This window comes from Oenanthe melanoleuca, chromosome 10 (assembly GCF_029582105.1).
Source record: "Oenanthe melanoleuca isolate GR-GAL-2019-014 chromosome 10, OMel1.0, whole genome shotgun sequence".
Taxonomy (NCBI): Eukaryota; Metazoa; Chordata; class Aves; order Passeriformes; family Muscicapidae; genus Oenanthe; species Oenanthe melanoleuca.
Window position 1 is genome coordinate 16,147,913 of NC_079344.1, and position 18,801 is coordinate 16,166,713.

Consider the following 18,801-nt stretch of genomic DNA (forward strand, 5'->3'; position numbering starts at 1 on the left):
AAATAAAGCTGATTGAATTCTTAAAACACTTTCTTGCCTCCTGTAGTTGGGTCTTGATCACCTGGAGACTTGTAATACTTGTGGCATAGTGCTGGCCTTGCTCCTAGCACAGAGCATTTACTCCAGCCCACTGGAAAATGGGCTAAGTTGCAGAGAGTTTCCCCTGCACTGGTGATATACATGGAGTCAGGGGTGGGGGGATCAAAGGCACAACCCCACTGATTATATCCACCAGATCTGTTTCCCCCAGCAATGCCCCCACAGTGTCAAAGCCCCCAGCAGGACCTGATGAGGGAGCAGATCAGACAAGGAGCCCAACCAGGCTGAGCTGTGGGGATAACTCCAGCCCTCAGGATGCTAAACAGCCCCCTAAGACTACAGAGAGCAAGTTTCCATTTCCCAGTAAGAACAACCTTGCAATGAGTACTGGTCTTCCAGCCATGCCAATGGGGATCCCCACAGGACAGGAGTCAGGATGGGCAGTGAATCCCCAGCCATGCCAATGGGATCCCCACAGGACAGGAGTCAGGATGGGCAGTGAATCCCCAGCCATGCCAATGGGGATCCCCACAGGACAGGAGTCAGGATGGGCAGTGAATCCCCAGCCATGCCAATGGGGTTCCTCCCAGCATGGGAATGTGCTGAGCACATATTTTGACCACTTCTTCCAGCTACAGAAAGTTCCCCTGAGTTATGTCTCATCCCTGTAAAATTCAGCATGGACTTGGGGCCTTTCACCTCTGCCAGGATTAACTTGGCTACATCTGGAAAAAACATGAGATTTCATTTGCAAGCAGTTGGGTTTGAGGTTTCACAGTCCTGCCAACACTGAGCTCAACCTGCACACTGATGAGGCTTAGGTCTGCACAGTCCCCTGCAAATCCTTCCAACCCACCACCCCACCCCTCAAGAGACACATCTGGAAGGACTCAGACAACCAGAATTTATTGAGGAGAGTTCAATACCAGCCCAAGGCAAGAGCTGGTCTCTCAGTACTAAAATTAACATGACTGTAATAGAAGATTAGATTTTTTTCTACTTTGCTAGTACCTTGTTTGTGGCTCACAAACTCAGCAGGAAGGCTTGATATTCCCACATAATTATGATTTGCTTGCAGTGGTAAAACCTTTGAGTGATGCTGTCCCCTCATGTCTCACCTGTGCTCCCCTCCATGTCAAAAGCAGCTGTGCCCCCCAACAGCCCTTTCATGGGGGGCACATAAAGAGAGGGCTCTCAGCAGCCCCAGTTTCCTGGCCTGCAGTAGTCCCACAAGGAGCTGCTGGGAGATGCCACAGCAGACGTGGTCCCAGCTGGCCTCCAAGTGTCACAAAAACCCAGTTCTGAGCTTTGAGAAGAGCGTGGAGAAAATGACCTGAATGTGCCAGTGCTTCCCATGGAGTGGGGAGGGCCAAGCTTTCTTCCACAGGCTGGACAGTCCCTGAGCACTCAAGAGGGAAGGGGAGACATTCACAGAGGGCTATCTCACATCCAGGGATTGCCATGCAGGAAATGCTGCAGCCAGGGCAGTGTGGACGGGAAGGGGGAGTGCCAGCACCTCCACCCTTGCTGTGCCACATGCCAGTGACACCCTCCCTGGCACGGAGAAACCTGGCCAGGCTCTCCTGCACATGTCATCTGTGGAGAAGAGCCACCAATTCTGCAAACCATCATCTCTAATTCAGCATTTTGATTCAAACTATTGGCTGTCCATTTGTAGTTACCTGTTAATGCTCTAATGGTGGAACCCAGTGCCATTCACCCTCATTACATGTGATTTTCTAGTTACAAACAGCAGGGATGAGGGCCAGGCACTAGGACAGCTCAGGGGTTCTGATCAGTGGGGTCACACTTCAGCATGACTTTGACCCCTTCACCCCTCTTGGTGGTCTCAAAAGCCTCCAGAGCCTTCTCCAGGGGAAAACGGTGCGTGACCAAGGGCTTGACGTTGATCCGCTTGGATTCGAGAAGAGCGATGGCCACAGGCCACCTGCAAGGGAAGCAGAGAGAGGGGGTCAGAGCAGCCACTGGTCTGGAGTCTAAGAAAAGAGCATGGAGCAGCCTGGATCAGCACAGTTATTTCCTTAGCCCAGGGAAGTTTTGCTTCTGGGGAGGAAACCTCAAGTATCCGGAATGGGAGATGGGGCAAGCCAATTACTCTGGGCTGTTGAGCTCTGAGAAGACAGGCACTGCTACACAGACAGTTGAGAGTAAGTGAAATCACAGGGAGCAAGTGAAAAATCACAGCAAACTAGTACTTTGGAAGCCCTGAATGAAAACCAAAACTGCCATGCTCCTCTCTCCTCTTGCCCCGTGTCTTGCCTGCACACTGACCATGGTGGAGCTCAAACTCAGGGACTTAGTGCAGGGAGAAAAAAAGAAAAGCCTCAGTCAGCTTCCAGCCTCTTCTCTGGCACAGAGTCCCTCATATAGATTGCATTGCCACTCCATTTAGAATCATAGAAACACTGAGATTGGAAAAGGCCTCCAAGATCATCAAGTCCAACCACAAATGGGCCAAATTAGAGCCATAGGGATACAAAGGGATGCAGCAGCTGATCTAGCTCCTAAACTGCCTACTTAATAACACTTCTCATTTCAAGGAGAGGGACAACATCCCATAAATCCTTCCTGAAGAGCTACAGATAAGAGAAGATACTTTCTCAATTAGCAAGGAAGCAGAGCTGTGAGGAATTTTAACCTGGAGGCACAGCAGCCCCCACTGTGAGCCCCCAGACTCACGTGTTGCAGTAGCGGAATATCCCACGGACATCCACCTCCCGCACTGCAGCGTTCACAATGGGCACTGTCACCATCTCAGGCCCCAGCCCCACCAGAACCAAGGTCCCACCAGAACGAGTGGCCTGGAGAGCAAACACAAACAGTTACATTTTGCAGAACACAGCTGCAGGAGCTTGTGCAGGGTCTGTCAAAGATGCAGCCACCCTTTGTGGCTGCAATGGACTGCCTGGGGCACAGCAGAGAAGTCAGAGGGAAGCAGGATGCTGTCAGGAGTCTGTAAGAGTGAAACACATAGTAATCAAAACTAAAAATGCAATCTTTTGAAAATCTTGGAAGGATTTTGGTAGGAATCTGAAATTCCTATTCTGAAAAATGGCTGGCATTTAGGACTACAAAAAGTACTTTGGGCTTTCAGTGGGAGAGTCTTAAAACTAAGATCCTGATGCTCTACTGGAATTTCTCTTTCTGCAGTTTGTCCCATTCCCCTCCTGTCCTTTCACTATGTAACTCCACTTTAACCTTCCCCCTATCCTCCTGATGGGATGATCATGGCAGCAAAACATCTTTTTCTTAATTGCTTCTTTCATTGTTTCTGCAATTAATTTTCTTGATTATTATTCTTACTTGGAGATAACTTCAATGGAGAATGCTGTCCTACTTCCTGGGTTTGGGGATCTCAAGCATCAACACTTTGTCTCTCTTTGTTTACAGTCTAAGGAGCAGCTTCTCTCCCCACACCAAGCCCACTTTAATTTAAGCACTGTGGGAGTGAAATAGCCCATTCACTGAACCATCCCAGAAAAAACAGACCAACACCATCACTGGCCTGCCTTCAGAACAAGTGGTACTCACATAAATTCCAGCCTGTATACAGGCTTGCACTCCTGTGCACTCCACAGTTATCTCAGGCATGCAACCAAGCACACTTTCCACTTTGGCAGCCACCTCCTGTGGGGTCTCCTTCTTCACCTGAATGGTGAAATCTGCCCCCACCTCCTTGGCTTTTTGCAGGCGAGAGGCAGATAAATCTGTGGAAAGAAAACCAAGTCAAGACTTGGAGCATTGTGTGAGAGGAGGAAGAACCTGAACCTGGCATCTGCTCACTATATGTGTGCACAGGGCAGTGCACAACCAGAAGTGGTGAGGACTCACTCCTTCTTGGATGCAGAGAATGATAAAATCCTGGAGTGGTTTGGGTTGGAAGGGACTTCAAAACTCCAATCCACTTTGAAATTCCATTTCCTGCTATGGGCAGGGACACCTTTCACTAGACCAGGGTGCTCCAAGCCTTGTCCAGCTTTGAACACTTCTAGGGATGCAGCAGCCACAGCTGTTCTGGGCAATCTGTGCCAGGGCCTCATCAACCTCACAGGGAAGAATTTCCAATATCTCATCTAACCCTGCCCTCTGGCAACGGGAAGACAATCCCCCTTGTTCTGTCCTTCCAGGCCCTTGATCCAAGTTCCTCTTCATCTCTCTTGGAGCCCCTTTAGACACTGGAAGAGGCTCTAAGCTCTTCCTGGACCCTTCTCCAGGGTGGACACCCCCAGATGTCCCAGCCTGCTTCAGAGCAGAGGGGTTCCAGCCTTCCCCTTCATTATCTTCATTCTCCTCCTTCAGACCTGCTCTAGCAGATCCACATCCTTCCTGTGTTGGGGGTTCCAGATGATGAGGATGAAGAAGGGCGAGCGATGAGGACAACTTAATGACATAGGAGATGCCAAAGGCTCCCAGCTGCAGAAGGGGGTGTGCTTCAAAGAGGATGAAACACAAACCTACAGGTGAAACCCACACCATGAAGAGCAATGTGTGAGTGAAGGAACAGCCACCACCACTAGACTGAGGACAACAGATTGTAGATGGCCGTTTCTCTTTGGTGCTGCCAGAACACTGAGAGTGCATCAAGAAAAAGCAGAAGCCCAAGCTTAACTCCAAAGGGCACTGCAGGGACACTACAAGAAGGAACCAGATCAGGACCAGCTGTGGCCAAGCTATTGTGGTTGTCCTAGTCACTGTCCTGACACATCAGAGCAGAGGAATCTCAGTGCAGGCAAAGGCGAAGTGCAGCAGCAGCCCAGGGCAGATGGGGCCCTACTCCACCTACCTAAACCTGCCTCTGGAGCTGCCCTGCCCAGTGTCCCTCTGGCAATGATTCTGATGAAGCAGCTTCACTAATTCCCACAGGTTCTTCATCCTCTAGTGAGAATGGACTGTGTGAAACCCCACTGCACACACTGAGTTAGCCTAGGGAATAGGCTACAATGGGGCAAACCTGCAACACTCTTGTATTTTTCCTTCTTGGCTGTCCACATCATTTACTTCCACCCTAAAGGACATGTCTCAAAGAGCACAAGCCAGGGGCAAGGCTGCTCTGACCCTGCCCTTTGACAGCTCAGAAATCCCCTGGCTATGGACAGCACCAAGAAATCTTTCCAACAGGAGACAATAGGCTTGGAGGATCATTAATGTGGCCATTTCACTTCTAACAGTGCACAACGAGAACAGACCATGAGCTCTCCAAGGGGGGCTCAAGGAACCCTCAGCAGATGCCTTCAGATGAGCAAACTGCAGAATGCATTCATTGTAAACACTGTCACAGGCCTGTCCTGCTCTTTACCCTCCTTGTAGCAGCTCTGAAGGCTGCTGAGCATCCTTCAGACAGTTTTTGTCACAGATGAATGAGCAGACAAGCCCATGAAGAAAAAAGGGAGTGGATCTGGTAATAAGGTGGACCTGAGACACTCCATTAACACTGAGCAACAAAGCTGGTGATGATAAACATCTCTGAGGGCAAGGCTGCACTCCTGTACTCTGTTCTGAGGGATCTTGATGGGGCTGTAAGAGCCACAGGGGATTTGTACCACAGACCAAGCTGTCCTGCTGGGTCATCCCACATCCCCTGGAAGAAAGCCACCTGTTCCTCTCCAGGCATCACTGGTAACCAGGTCACCTCTGGAGATAAGGATGTGGACAGCTGAGGAGAAGAGTGGGACTTCCCAGGAAAGAATCACCTCTTTTCCCTACACTAAAGCAGTGGTCTACAGGGGTCTGCATGCTGGCACTAGAAAAGAGGTAACAGATCTTTTCCTAAACCCAAAATAGAGGGGTGGTCTCCACCCAGAAGTCCTGGGCTTGAAGAGTCAGAAAACGATGCCTGTGCTAAGGGCACACACAGCAAAGAGGATAACATCCCTCTCAGCAGGGCAGAGTCTTCAGAGAAGTCACAGATGGGGTGGGGTGAAAATATCAAGGGAAAGAGGAGGAGGATAAGACCAGTTCTCCAACATGAGCTGATCTGACTCAGTCACAGTCCTGGAAGTGAGTCAGGCCAGAGGCTCTACCCTACCCATCCCACAGCAAAAATGATGGCACTCACTGCAGGGCAGGGGATGGACAGGCACTCACTGCAGGGCAGGGGATGGACAGGCACTCACTGGCAGGGCAGGGGATGGACAGGCACTCACTGCAGGGCAGGGGATGGACAGGGTCTCACTGCAGGGCAGGGGATGGACAGGCACTCATTGCAGGGCAGGGGATGGACAGGAACTCACTGCAGGGCAGGGGATGGACAGGAACTCATTGCAGGGCAGGGGATGGACAGGAACTCATTGCAGGGCAGGGGATGGACAGGCACTCACTGCAGGGCAGGGGATGGACAGGGTCCCACTGGCAGGGCAGGGGATGGACAGGGTCCCACTGGCAGGGCAGGGGATGGACAGGAACTCATTGCAGGGCAGGGGATGGACAGGGTCCCACTGGCAGGGCAGGGGATGGACAGGCACTCACTGCCAGGGCAGGGGATGGACAGGAACTCACTGCAGGGCAGGGGATGGACAGACACTCACTGCAGGGCAGGGGATGGACAGGAACTCACTGCAGGGCAGGGGATGGACAGACACTCACTGCAGGGCAGGGGATGGACAGGAACTCACTGGCAGGGCAGGGGATGGACAGGCACTCACTGCAGGGCAGGGGATGGACAGGAACTCACTGCAGGGCAGGGGATGGACAGGAACTCACTGCAGGGCAGGGGATGGACAGGAACTCACTGCAGGGCAGGGGATGGACAGGCACTCACTGCAGGGCAGGGGATGGACAGGCACTCACTGCAGGGCAGGGGATGGACAGACACTCACTGGCAGGGCAGGGGATGGACAGGAACTCACTGCAGGGCAGGGGATGGACAGGCACTCACTGCAGGGCAGGGGATGGACAGACACTCACTGGCAGGGCAGGGGATGGACAGGGTCCCACTGGCAGGGCAGGGGAGGGACAGGCACTCACTGGCAGGGCAGGGGATGGACAAGCCCCCAGGGGCAGCTGCAAGGCTCAGGATGCCAAGTGTGGCCACACCTACCAAGCTGAGCACCCAGGAGAGCTGTGGAGGGCATTTCAAGAAGGGGTAACAAAGAGTAATAAAATGCAGACAAAAGAGGAAAAGCCAAGGCTGAAAAGAAAGGGCAGCATCACCCTGGAAGCCCCAACATGGGCTTGCTCCTGTGGCTGCAGGACATCTGTCCCTCCCAAGCTCTTAGTATTGGGCTCCAGGCCATGTGTGGGGCCATGCCTGACCCCAGCTGAGGCACACTCAGACACCTCCCATGCACCAGTTGCATGGCCAGGGGCATTCTGAGGCACTTCAAGTGCTATGAAATACTTTTGCCCAGCATGGTTGGTGTCTCCCAAATCTCAGTGTATGGCAAGGATTCTGCAGGGGTTCAACAGACCTCTCAAGGAATGACTAAACTCCCTGTGAAGTCTGGTCTCACAATATCAGATCACAGATGGATTCTACCATTTTTAACATCTGCTGAGCCACTAATGTATTTTAAATTATAAATGTATATTTAAATTATTATATATGTATAATATATAAAAATATTATATACATTCTATTCTATATTTTACATTTTCTCTCTGGTAGAAATAACCCACAGACAGTGTCCTAGAGTAACAAGGCAGCCAGTGCACTTCAAAGGGTCACAGAAACACTCTCAGGCAGCAAAAAATCCCACACCTTCCCTGCAGCTGGCCTCTGGCTTGCTGACCTGCTCAGGAAGGAACTCCTGGCTCTGAGCAGCTCATGGAATGCAGCAGCAACACTGCCAGCCCTAGCCAGGGCTGCAATAACATCTCAGTACACCTGAATCACCAGCAAGCACTTAGTGATCTTAGACAGATCTGCAGGTCACTGGATTGTTCAGAGCTCCAGGCACTTCTGAGTCTTGGGAAGGATCAAGGACTTTGAACTCACACAGGGAAACTGGTCAATTAAACAATTAATGGCTTGCATCTTGCCTCTAGCCAGAAATTTGTTTTCACTTCCCAGCCCCTGGAGCTAATTAAAGTTTTGATTGCCTCCAATGAAGCTATCAAATTACCCTTAAGTTTCTCATGATGGTTTATGAGCCAATTTAACAGGCTCATAAATCAATAAATAGTCTTTATTATTCTCAGATTTTCTGTGTTTATCTTTTTTCTCAAAGGAGCTGTACAGTTATTCACCTCTCCTGACCTTGAATTCCAGGGTTTCTGGAGGCAGCAACACCCAGAACTTCAGATTCAGATAGAACAAGGAGAATAATTTCCCTTAAGTAGGAATTATTAAGTGCACCTTCAGTGACAGACAGCCCAAGATGAACACCTAAACTGCCCCTTCCCTTACTGGGGAGGAAGGCTGATCTTTTGCATGTATCTAAAGAGAAAAACAGCTTTTTAGAATAAGGCAAAAGGATGGGAGAAGGTTGCCCATAAATATCAATCACACCCACTCAGGAGTGGAGTGGAGAAAGACACAGACCCTTTGGTAGAGTAGATGTGGACTCATGAAACAAATTGGTTTTCTCACCCAACTGGCATCAATTAAATACATCAAACACTCCAGACAAGCCAAAGACAGAAGCTGTAGGAGGTGAGTTCTCATGAAAAAGCTTTTCTAAATATTTCCATACCTGTGAGAAGCTTGTCAAAACAAACACAAACTTTTAAAGCCATAAGTGCTGCACAGACAAAGCTTGTCACAGACACAGGATAGAAATACAGGGCAATGATTTCAAATAATCTGGTAGCAAAGTACAAAAGGGCCTCTGTGGGCAGACAGGTGCCTCACAGGTGTTGGCTCCTAAAGCCAAAACAAAAAGCAGTTCCTTGAGACAGGCAGCAAAATCTCCAGCAGCAACAAGCCAAACCAAAGCCATCCTCAGCTCATCTCACACACAAATATTTGATTTGGGACAGCACCTTCATGGGTGTCTTTGAGCACCTCAGCCAAACCCCTCTCATGTGGAAGAGACATCCATAATGAATCAGTACCTAGGCTGGCACATATAGATAAGGAAGGGAAATTCCATGTATCCAAGCTTGATGATGCTACAAACCAAGCACCAGGAACCTCCTGTGGCACATGACAGCCAGCTCAGCTGGCCCAAAGTCCCCATCAGCAGCAGCTCCTGGTACTAAGGGGTACACACCCAGGCTGGAGCAGGAATGAGGGGCAGACTGAGCCAGCTGCTCCAGGCCCACCAAGCCTTCCCCACCCAGGGAATGGGCCACCCCCAGCTCTTGCACCAGCCCAGCACCACCTGGGCACAAGGTTCCTTGTGTGTGATTCAGGAAGCAGAGCTGTTTTTCCTGCTACAGCAAACATCATCCTCAAATGACAACACTTTGTAAAATCTGAGGTGTGGACTGATCACATTCATCAAGAACACACACCTGCAGGGTGAGGCCAGCAGAGCTAAAAATGCCCTGGTCTTGACACCAAAAGGATTAAGGGAAGAGAAGGCAATAATGTGCCTTGTGTTGTGACCTGTGCTACTACTGAAGGATGTTTCTATGAAAGCAAGAGGGTGGGACCTAAATTTTATCTCTTGACCCAAAACCAGAAACACTGTAATGGAAAGGTCAAAAATACACCTGGCTCAAAGTATGGGAGGTGAGTAAGAGCCTTCTGAAAGGTCCAGATCCCTTAGGGCTTTGACATAAAAACTGCAGCAATCTGTGCTCAATGTCCAATGGGACCTCTAACTGCTCCTCCTGGCCATCACCACTCAGAAAGACTGAAGAGTAATAGTGGAAACACCATTTCCAGACCCTGTTCAACCCCCACGTGGAAATTTCAACCAGAAAATATCCTGAGGTCACTCCAGCTCTCTATCCTTCTGGGCAAGCTACAGAGAGAGAGGGCCTGAACCTTAAGGAGAGCTAGGAGGAGCTGGGCTAGATTAGCATGGCAGAAAAAGTGGGGGATGGAATGGCTGTCTCAACAACCTGAAGGGCAGCTGCAAAGGTTATGAAGACTCATTTCAGTTCTTGCATCAAGGGGAAATCCCCATAAGTAACAGTTTGTGAGTGGACCCTAGAAAAGCTTCATCATTAGGAGATGCAAACCTGGAGAAGGTATCTAGAAAAATGGGATCTCCTTCCTCCGAGTTTTCCCAACACAGCTGGACAAAGACAATCCTGCCAGCAGCAGCTCAATGTCCAGGATACAGTTATGCAAGGAATGCCCATTTCTGAAATGCAGAGACCCCAAAAAGGCCATTTCAGTCACTGTGGATGACCAAGGAAAAATGAAACCCTCAGCAGAACAGACAGAAGAGCAGAGAAAGACAAGTGGAGAAGTGCAGGGTGGCTGCACACAGAAAACAGTGTGCAAACACTGTCTGGGCCATCATCCAACACTAGCAGAGATAAAAATAACCTGCTAAGATCAAACCTCCCTGAAAGGTGGTCAGGTACTGGAACAGCTGTCCAGGGAAGTGGTGAAATCACTGTGCCTGGAACTGTGCAAAAAACATGTGGATGAGGCACTTGTGACAGGGTTGGCTTGGCAGTGCTGGGTTTATGGTTTTGTGATTCTGTATGGTGGGAAACAGGCACACTCTGAAAGGGCTATAAGGACTTACCTGAAACTACCACAGCTGCTGCACCCATCATCTTAGCAATAATCACATTAACAAGGCCAATTGGTCCTGGGTACAAAGGGGAGAAAGAGAACATGTACCATTGCCAGGCAGCATCAGCCCCACCTCTGAACATGTCCAGAGCTCAGAGTGTTCCTGGCCAAGGGAGGCTCTGGCAGCCCCAAGGCTCCCCCATCACACCTGTGACTCTGCCATCACCCACCCTTCCAGCAGAGCCCAGAAGCAGAGCTGAGCCTGCCCAGCCCTCCCAGCAGGCAGGGAACCCAAGGACTGACTGTCACCACCGTACCAGAGCCAGACACGAAGACTTTGCTTCCCAGAGTGACTCCTGCTCTTTTGCAGGCATGGATTCCCACTGAGAGGGGCTCAATGAGGGCTCCTTCCTCAAAGGTGACATTATCTGGAAGCCTGCAAGAGTGGGAGACAAGGAACAGTCACCAATGCAGTTTATGAGGGTGAAGACCAAACAGGGGTATCAAACAGAGTGGCAAAGCACATTGCCACCTGTGGTCAGAGAAATATGCTGGAATATGCTTCAAGAGGTTCCATTGCTGCTTCCCCTCCTCTGAAACAGCATCAGGTGCACCTAAACCACTTATCAGTGAGGTTTGCCCAAGCACCACACCCAGAGACCCACAAACTTCTCCACATCAATTCCCCAGTATTTGGTGAATCAACAAGGACTCCTTTGCCACTCATTCCTTTTGGAATAAACCCACCAGTCACATATGTACCACCCTGAAGCTGCCCTATGGCTCATCCAACAGTGAGCTCCCAGACCCCTCACCAGGGTTGAATCAGCTTCTAGAAAACATCCTGCTGCCAAAGGTGATGTTATCTTGAAAGGCAGCCAGCTCCAGGTCTCCTTGTAACACCCAGGATCACTTCCCCAGTGCACCAAGTGTTTTAACAAGTGGCCTAGCCCCAGCATGCACCCTCCCAGCAGTCAGGGAAAATGTGTGCAGTGGGTATCAAACACCTTTTGGACAAAAACAGCCCTGTAATGCAGCCAACATATGTGATGGAAAAAAGCAGAGGAAGTGAAACCCTTCTGAACTGCTGAAGGAAATAAGTATCAGCCCCACAACACTGCCCAGCAGCAAGCCATCAGTGTGGGTACTCACACAGCTCTGGGAGCTGTGCCTGCTAGGTGAGGTCTCTGTGACTGGGAATCACTGGTCAGATCTCAGCCAGGCCCATGTAAAGCCAAAGAAATGGAAATGATGGCTGTGGGATGATAGCTGTAAGATATCTGCATATCCCTTGTTTCCAAGAGGCTTTAAAGGTCTGACTCCAAGAGCTCTGTTGACACAGAGTTTGGCAAGACATTTGCTAATTCTGGGTTTGGGCACTGCCTGGTCAATGGGGAGGGCAGCTTGATCCCACCTCCATCAAGTTACTCAGAGCACCCAACACAGAATCTGTCCACCAGGAGGACACACAATAACTGCCCAAATGTGAGAAAGCTCACTCAGCTCAGCCATCATCTGCTCTTAGGAAATTTGTGCTGGCAGAGTGACTACATGAGCCAGCCACAGCCATTGATGATCTGAAACTGGGAGCACCAGGTCCAAGCTTTGAATCCCAAAGCGAGAAAATAAAATAAAATAAAATAAAATAAAATAAAATAAAATAAAATAAAATAAAATAAAATAAAATAAAATAAAATAAAATAAAATAAAATAAAATAAAATAAAATAAAATAAAAGCAGTCAAGTGCCTCCTTCATGCTTTCCATGCAGACACCAGAGGCCAATCCCAAGGGCGTTCCTGCTCGTGGAAGTACCAACCCCATAGATGCTGGAAAAGAACAAGCTACCCCTGAGCAGCCTCAGGGGGACACTACTTGGGCTATTTTTAACTCCTTGTTAAAGGCACTTAAGTGGGTATAATATCATACATGTTTTTTCAGGTCTTTGGAGTATTTGAGGCCCTGGTACAGGCTGCCCAGAGAAGTTGTGGCTGCCCCATCTCTGGAAGTGTTCAAGGTCAGGCTGAATGGGGCTTGGAGCAACCTGCATTAGAGGAAGGTGTCCCTGCCCATGGTAAGGGGTGGAATGGGAAGAGCTTTAAGGCCCCTTCCAAACCAAACCCTTTTGGGATTCTATGATTTGCCAGTGTTTAAGCACAGATTTGCTTCTAAGCAATGTGCCAGTGCTGCCACAATTAATAACATATTCAAGTTTGCTGAACTGGACATGAAAGCAGATATGTTGTAATGCTGGTAGCTTAGTGGAGACACTCAGAGACAAACCATGAAAAACCAGCTCAGCAGGGCCACTGCTTTTTGTTCCTGCTGTGCTCGAGTGGAATGACTTTGTTTGAAACAACAGAGTGAGATGTCAGCAGTCACCCTGGTGTTTCCTGAAAAGCAGCAGCAAAACTCAGCTCAAAGAACCAGACAAAGACCTCCAGGTACCAGCCTAGGAAGGCAAGGATATGAAAAGAGACAGGAAAGAAACCAAGAGAAGAGAGCAAATGGGAAAAGGAAAATAAAGGATAAACCAGCGGTGACATCCCAAGAGACTTGCAAGAAATGTTTATGTCTGGAACCAGAGGGGATAAACTGCCTGCCTGACAAACCCTTTGCAAAGTGGCTGCCATCCAAGCTTAGGCATGCTATTTATGGATCAGAAAGCAGTAAAACCTGTTGAGATCACATAAAGAGTGTTCCAAAGGGCCAAGAGGCCATTGCTGCAGCTAACCTCCCCCAGGGAGTGGATATTTCTCTGTGGAGGGAGCACGGACTGACTTGTAGCAGTAGCTCGCGCTGTGCTTGTAGTAGCGGCACAGGTTGCCATCGTCAGGGGGGGTTGCACAGAAGAAGATGGTTGGGGACAGGTTGTAGCGCCCAGTTTTGCAGAATTCATCCATCTCCCTCGGCACACCCGGCTCGATGGCCACACGGTCACCTGCCAGGATGGAAGCAGATGCAGTGGGTCAGGGAAGGGTGGCACACAAGTAGGAGCAGCACAGAAACACTGGCACCATGCAGGCAGGAGGGACATGAGGAAGGTGCTGCTGCACACATCAGGCTGTTTCCCAATGCTCCCTTCACAACAGCCTCATCACCAAGATCTTCCAGGTACTTGGAGAGAGATGGTGTTTCAGAGGCACAGCCACACACACACCTTCCTCCAGCTGCCTTGCAGCCCACTTCAGCAGATGAAGGGGCAGCCCCCAGGCAATCATACTGTGACCAGATATTTTGCTGAACCTGTAGAAGAGGAAATACTGAGGATGGAGCTGGTGAGCTGGTCTAGCCATCACACTGCCACAGATGGAAAGGGCTGTTTTTTGGGAATCATAGAATCATAGAAGTATTTGTGTTGGAAAGGAACTTGAAAAGCTCAGCTTGTTCCACTTCCTACCATGGGCAGGGCTAGTCCATTTTCTAGCATATTCATAGCAAGCTGTGGAGGTCCCACCACAGGGCCTGGAGCAGCTGCTCCAGTGACCTCTGCATTGCAGGAGGCCATTTGCTCCTTCAAGAACACACACAGAGAAGAAACAGCAGATTGCTGGCAAGAGCTGTAGGTGTGGTTTCTACAGGTTTATCAAGCTTCCTTGTAAGGCACCTTCTACCAGTATACACTCTGCTCTGCATTAAAATACAGCCAGGCCAGCTCAGCTCAACATATCCCAGGATAAAGCTACCTAAGGAATATCATACACTAGTGACCAAGATGGGTGACTAATTGCAGTGCAGTGACATTTTTTTAAGTAGGTCACACTGTGAGTTCAGAATTCCAGATAAATTTACATGACAAAAGCCCGTTCTCAGAACAGATTAGGAGGAAAACAAACAAATGGGTTTGTTTGCAGGTACCTGGTTTCAGATGAGTCACCCCAGAGCCCACTTTTACGACAGTCCCGGAAGCTTCATGTCCCAACACCATGGGATCCTTCACGACAAAATCCCCAATCCGGCCGTGCTGCCAGTAGTGAACGTCAGAGCCGCAGATCCCAACAGAATGCATGCGCAGCAGCACCTCTGCCAGGAAAGGAGGGAAGGCTCCTTGTTGGAAAACCGACCTACTGAGGCACTGAAAGAGCAGCACATGGGCTGCCCCTGTGCCCCAGAGCAGTATGGACACATGCAAATTTACTGGCATTCAATCAACACACCAGGATTGTGAACACACACAACGGGAGAGTGGCACGCTCACACTGAAATACAAAACTGTGCAATGATTCACAAAGCAAGAAGGCTTAAAACAGAGTAAGAGAAAAGCTGATGTCAATAAAAATACAGCCAACAAAGTAATACAATTAAAGAGGGATGTCATTATTGCTGGAGAAGGAATAAAATAGCAAGTCCATTTAATTTTCCCTGCTCCCAAAGCTATGATTTCAGCTCCAGAGAGTGAGTGAATCAAATTTCTATCAGCCCATATGCCCATTCTATTAATGTTTAGTCCTGCATAAGATCATCTGACATGTCCCAAGCACCATTTACTGCAACATACATACACTGATGGAACAGGAAACAAAAAAGCCAGATAAAGGGGTTGATCTGTGACTGCTCCAGCTCTTATTTTCAGCTGGAAGAGAAGCATTATCTGTTTCAACAATGCAATCTTTTTTTTTGGATAATTTTGTACTTCCTCAGAAATATTTTATATTATCAAGAAGCAACAAAAGAGAATGAGAAAACAAAGAGAGAAGTAAAGAAAGCAGCCAGAATCAGTCATCTATAGACATACCATTAGGACCTGGTTCTGGGATTGGACGGTTTTCCTATGGACAAAAGAGGAAAAAAAAGCATTTAGTGGCTTGTTCATACCCCTGGGAATATCTGTGGAAACTTAGCTCTGGTTAGCTCAGGTAAATCCATGATCAGACAGGGTTTTTGGTTCTGTCTGCTCCATTAGACATGGCTGTGCCATTTGGAGCCTGCTCCTAAGTTCCCCTCATTTTCCATGCTCAGTGGAATAGCACAGGTAGCTGTAGGAGTTTGCAGTAAATTCACTTTCCCTGACCAGATAATAAGACACATACTAAATTTCCCTGCACTGGAGCAGCCCCACGTTTCAGCTGAATCCTTCACCCATCCCACTGGCTGGAAAAAAAATCATCTACTGTAACCAGGAAGATTCTCAACCACCTGTTCTATAAAGTTATTGCTTTATATTGCAGTGCTTTTATTATTATTATTGTAAATAATACAAAAGTTTTTTACTACATAAGCACAGGAACTGGTGACACACCAGAGGTAACAGACCACCTCAGATTGAACAGAAAGTCCACAGTGAGAGATAAAGCCAATTTCTAGCTGAAAATGTGTGTGTGGAAAAAAAAAAAACAGCCCACTTTTTTTTTTTTTTTTTTTTTTTTTTTTTTTTTTTTTTTTTTTTTTTGACGATAACAACTGTGCCCAGAAAACCCAGACATCTTGGTGGGAAGTGAATTCTCCAGCCTGATTTGGAGAAGATAGAGAAAATAGAAGTGACCAAAGTAGAGAACACCAAAGACACAAATTCTGCTTGTTTTCTGCTGTTGTTCACTGAGAAGTTCAGAAATGGTGACTGGTAAAGTAAATGCAGCAAATATTTTCTGTGAAAGAGAGGCCATGGTACCAATATAAAACCAATAAATCATAAATGGGGAGCAAAGAGGAGTCTGGGCCACTACCTAAGGACAAGAGGAGAGTCAACAAAACAAAGCAAATACATTTTCACACAGCACAGGGATCACAGCAACTCTGCCCATGGGAAACATGCCCAAAAATCAAGAAGGGTGTGAGAATTACGGGAAGATGGCTTCACCCAGCTTTGGGTATCAATAACAGATAACAAGTTCAGAGTTCACTGCTGAGGCTACTCCTATGACCAGTGGGTCAATACAGACAGCACCACCCACATCGTGGAAAGAAACTTGAGGGAAGCCCAGGAGGATCACACAAGGTGCTGCCAATGAGGCAGCTCTAAGGTCTCCAGCAGTACAAATATCCAAGGAAAACTCACACATCTGGGTGTAAGCCAGTTTACAGACCAGCAACACAGATGCGATGGAGACAGTGTCACCTTCACAAGTCTCAGACACCTTTCTTAAATCACAGGGGTTTGGAAATGTGTTCTTGAACTAGAGGGACCACCTCAGTCCTCAATCCATTTTGATTTCTCTTGGTAGTCAGGCTACATGTGACGGTAGGGAAAGAGAAATTGTGTCAAAGAGGCCTGAGAGCCACCTGGGAGCCACCAGGAGCCACCTCCACAGCACCGTCCAGGCTTTGGCACATGTCGCTTTAGCTGGGCAGGAATAGTAAAAAATCAACCTGTTTTGTGGTAATCATTCCCTAAACATGGCATACATCTAAAGTCTGCCAGGACTCTGTAAACAAAAAGCTGCTGGCCAATGTCTGCCCATGGAGATCTTCCTTCCCCTCTCTGGGCACCTGCCAAAGCGGAAAACACGGCTCTATGGCAGGGCCATAGTGATTCAGCACCAGAAAGAGCAGAGTGTTAGCAGCCAGAGAAGAAAAATGAGCCTGAAGTAGTAAAAAAGTACAAAATAAAAGCTCCTCCCCATACAGGAGGGTCCTTCAGCACCTGCTGCTCAGCTGGCTGTGACAGCCCAAAGAAGCACCAGCCATCCTCATCCCTGCTCCCTGGGGGAAAGGAAGGGGGTGAGCTGGGGGGAAGATATTTGGGATTCTGGGTTTCAGGGATAAAGGTTCTGGGCAAAGATCTCGAATTATCCTCACCTGTCCCCTAAGAACACTGTGCAGCTGAAACCTCTCCAAGATTGCCAAAACAGAAAACATACATGATAGGACGCACAAAGTTGCCAGAACCAGCTAAAAATAGATCACGCTTCTGATACTCTTGCTTCCTTGAATGAGTGTATCTATTAATTTATTTCCTTGCAAATATGTTGCACCTCCCAGGCACACACGAGGGCTGGTGACTTTTTTTTTTTTTGCCTGTCCGGGTCATTCCGCACAGAGGGGATGGGAGGGCTCCAGACCCCGAACTGGGGGTGCACGGGGCGGCGGCCCGGGCCCGGTTCAGCTCAGCCGGGCCGGGCTCCTGAGCCCCGGTGCCGGCTCAGCCCCGGGCCCGCGGCAGCCGCTCCCTCCCTCCCGCCTCTGCCAGCGCGGCCCCGCCGCCCCCGCCCGGCCCCGGCCCGGCCCGGCCCCGGCCCCGGCTCCTCCCGCCCGTACCAGCCGCAGGTCCCCGGCTCGGTGAACCACCACGGCCACGTTCGGCCCCGCTGTCGCCATGGCTCAGCTCAGCTCGGGTTCAAGGGTCGCTGCTGGGGGGGCCGCCCTTGCCACGGCCCCCGCCCGCCCGCCGGGCCCGGCACCGCCCCCGGCACCGAGCGGGCACGGCCGGCGCGGGCACGGCTGCGGCACGGCTCGGGCACGGCTCGGGCACGGCTGAGGCACGGCTCGGGCACGGCCCCGGTACGGCCCCGGTACGGCCCCGGCACGGCCCCGGCACGGCCCCGGCACGGCTGCGGCACGGCCCCGGCACGGCCCCGGCACGGCCCCGGCACGGCCCCGGCACGGCCCCGGTACGGCCCCGGTACGGCCCCGGCACGGCCCCGGCACGGCCCCGGCACGGCTGCGGCACGGCCCCGGTACGGCCCCGGTACGGCCCCGGCACGGCCCCGGCACGGCCCCGGCACGGCCCCGGCACGGCTGCGGCACGGCCCCGGCACGGCTCGGGCACGGCCCCGGCACGGCCCCGGCACGGCCCCGGCACGGCTCGGGCACGGCTGCAGCTCCAATTCCCGGCCTCGGCCCCTGCTCCAGCTCCAGGCCCCTCTCTGGGCCCAGGTCTCCAGTTCCAGCCCCAGCTCCAGCTCCAGGCCCCTCTCTGGGCCCAGGTCTCCAGTTCCAGCCCCAGCTCCAGCTCCAGGCCCACCTCTGGGCCTAGGTCCCCCAGCCCCAGCTCCATCTGCAATTCCATGCCCAGCCCCAGCTTCAGGCTCAGTCCTGACACCAGCACCAGCTCCAGCTCCAGGCCCCTCTCTGGGCCCAGGTCTCCAGTTCCATCCCCAGCTGCAATTCCTGGCCTTAGCCCCAGCTCCAGTTCCAGCCCCTGCTCCAGCCCCAGCTTCAGGCTCAGTCCCGACCCTAGCTGCAGCTCCAGCTGCAATTCCCAGCCTCAGCCCCTCTCCAGTTCCAGCC

The 18,801-nt window shown here is 50.4% G+C and overlaps 1 protein-coding gene across 1 annotated transcript; it reads right to left on the reverse strand.

Moving 5' to 3' along the window:
* Nucleotides 1-929: 929 nt before the first annotated feature.
* Nucleotides 930-17,974, reverse strand: SORD (sorbitol dehydrogenase). The gene is made up of 9 exons (XM_056499473.1): nucleotides 17,830-17,974; nucleotides 15,371-15,404; nucleotides 14,494-14,658; nucleotides 13,417-13,576; nucleotides 10,954-11,072; nucleotides 10,647-10,712; nucleotides 3,592-3,767; nucleotides 2,740-2,861; nucleotides 930-1,987 (listed from the first exon to the last, which is right to left on the reverse strand). Exons 1-9 carry the CDS (start codon nucleotides 17,887-17,889, stop codon nucleotides 1,822-1,824), a joined length of 1,068 nt encoding a protein of 355 aa, XP_056355448.1. The 5' UTR covers nucleotides 17,890-17,974; the 3' UTR covers nucleotides 930-1,821.
* Nucleotides 17,975-18,801: the final 827 nt, after the last annotated feature.

Bases quoted from the DNA above. Each gene is read 5' to 3' on its own strand.
- SORD (XM_056499473.1), bottom strand. From the start codon at position 17,889: ATGGCGACAGCGGGGCCGAACGTGGCCGTGGTGGTTCACCGAGCCGGG. The intron at 11,073-13,416 runs GTCAGTCCGTGC...CCACTCTTGCAG, and splicing joins AGCGCGAGCTACTGCTACAA to GCTTCCAGATAATGTCACCT. The intron at 10,713-10,953 runs GTACGGTGGTGA...CTTTGTACCCAG, and splicing joins AGTCTTCGTGTCTGGCTCTG to GACCAATTGGCCTTGTTAAT.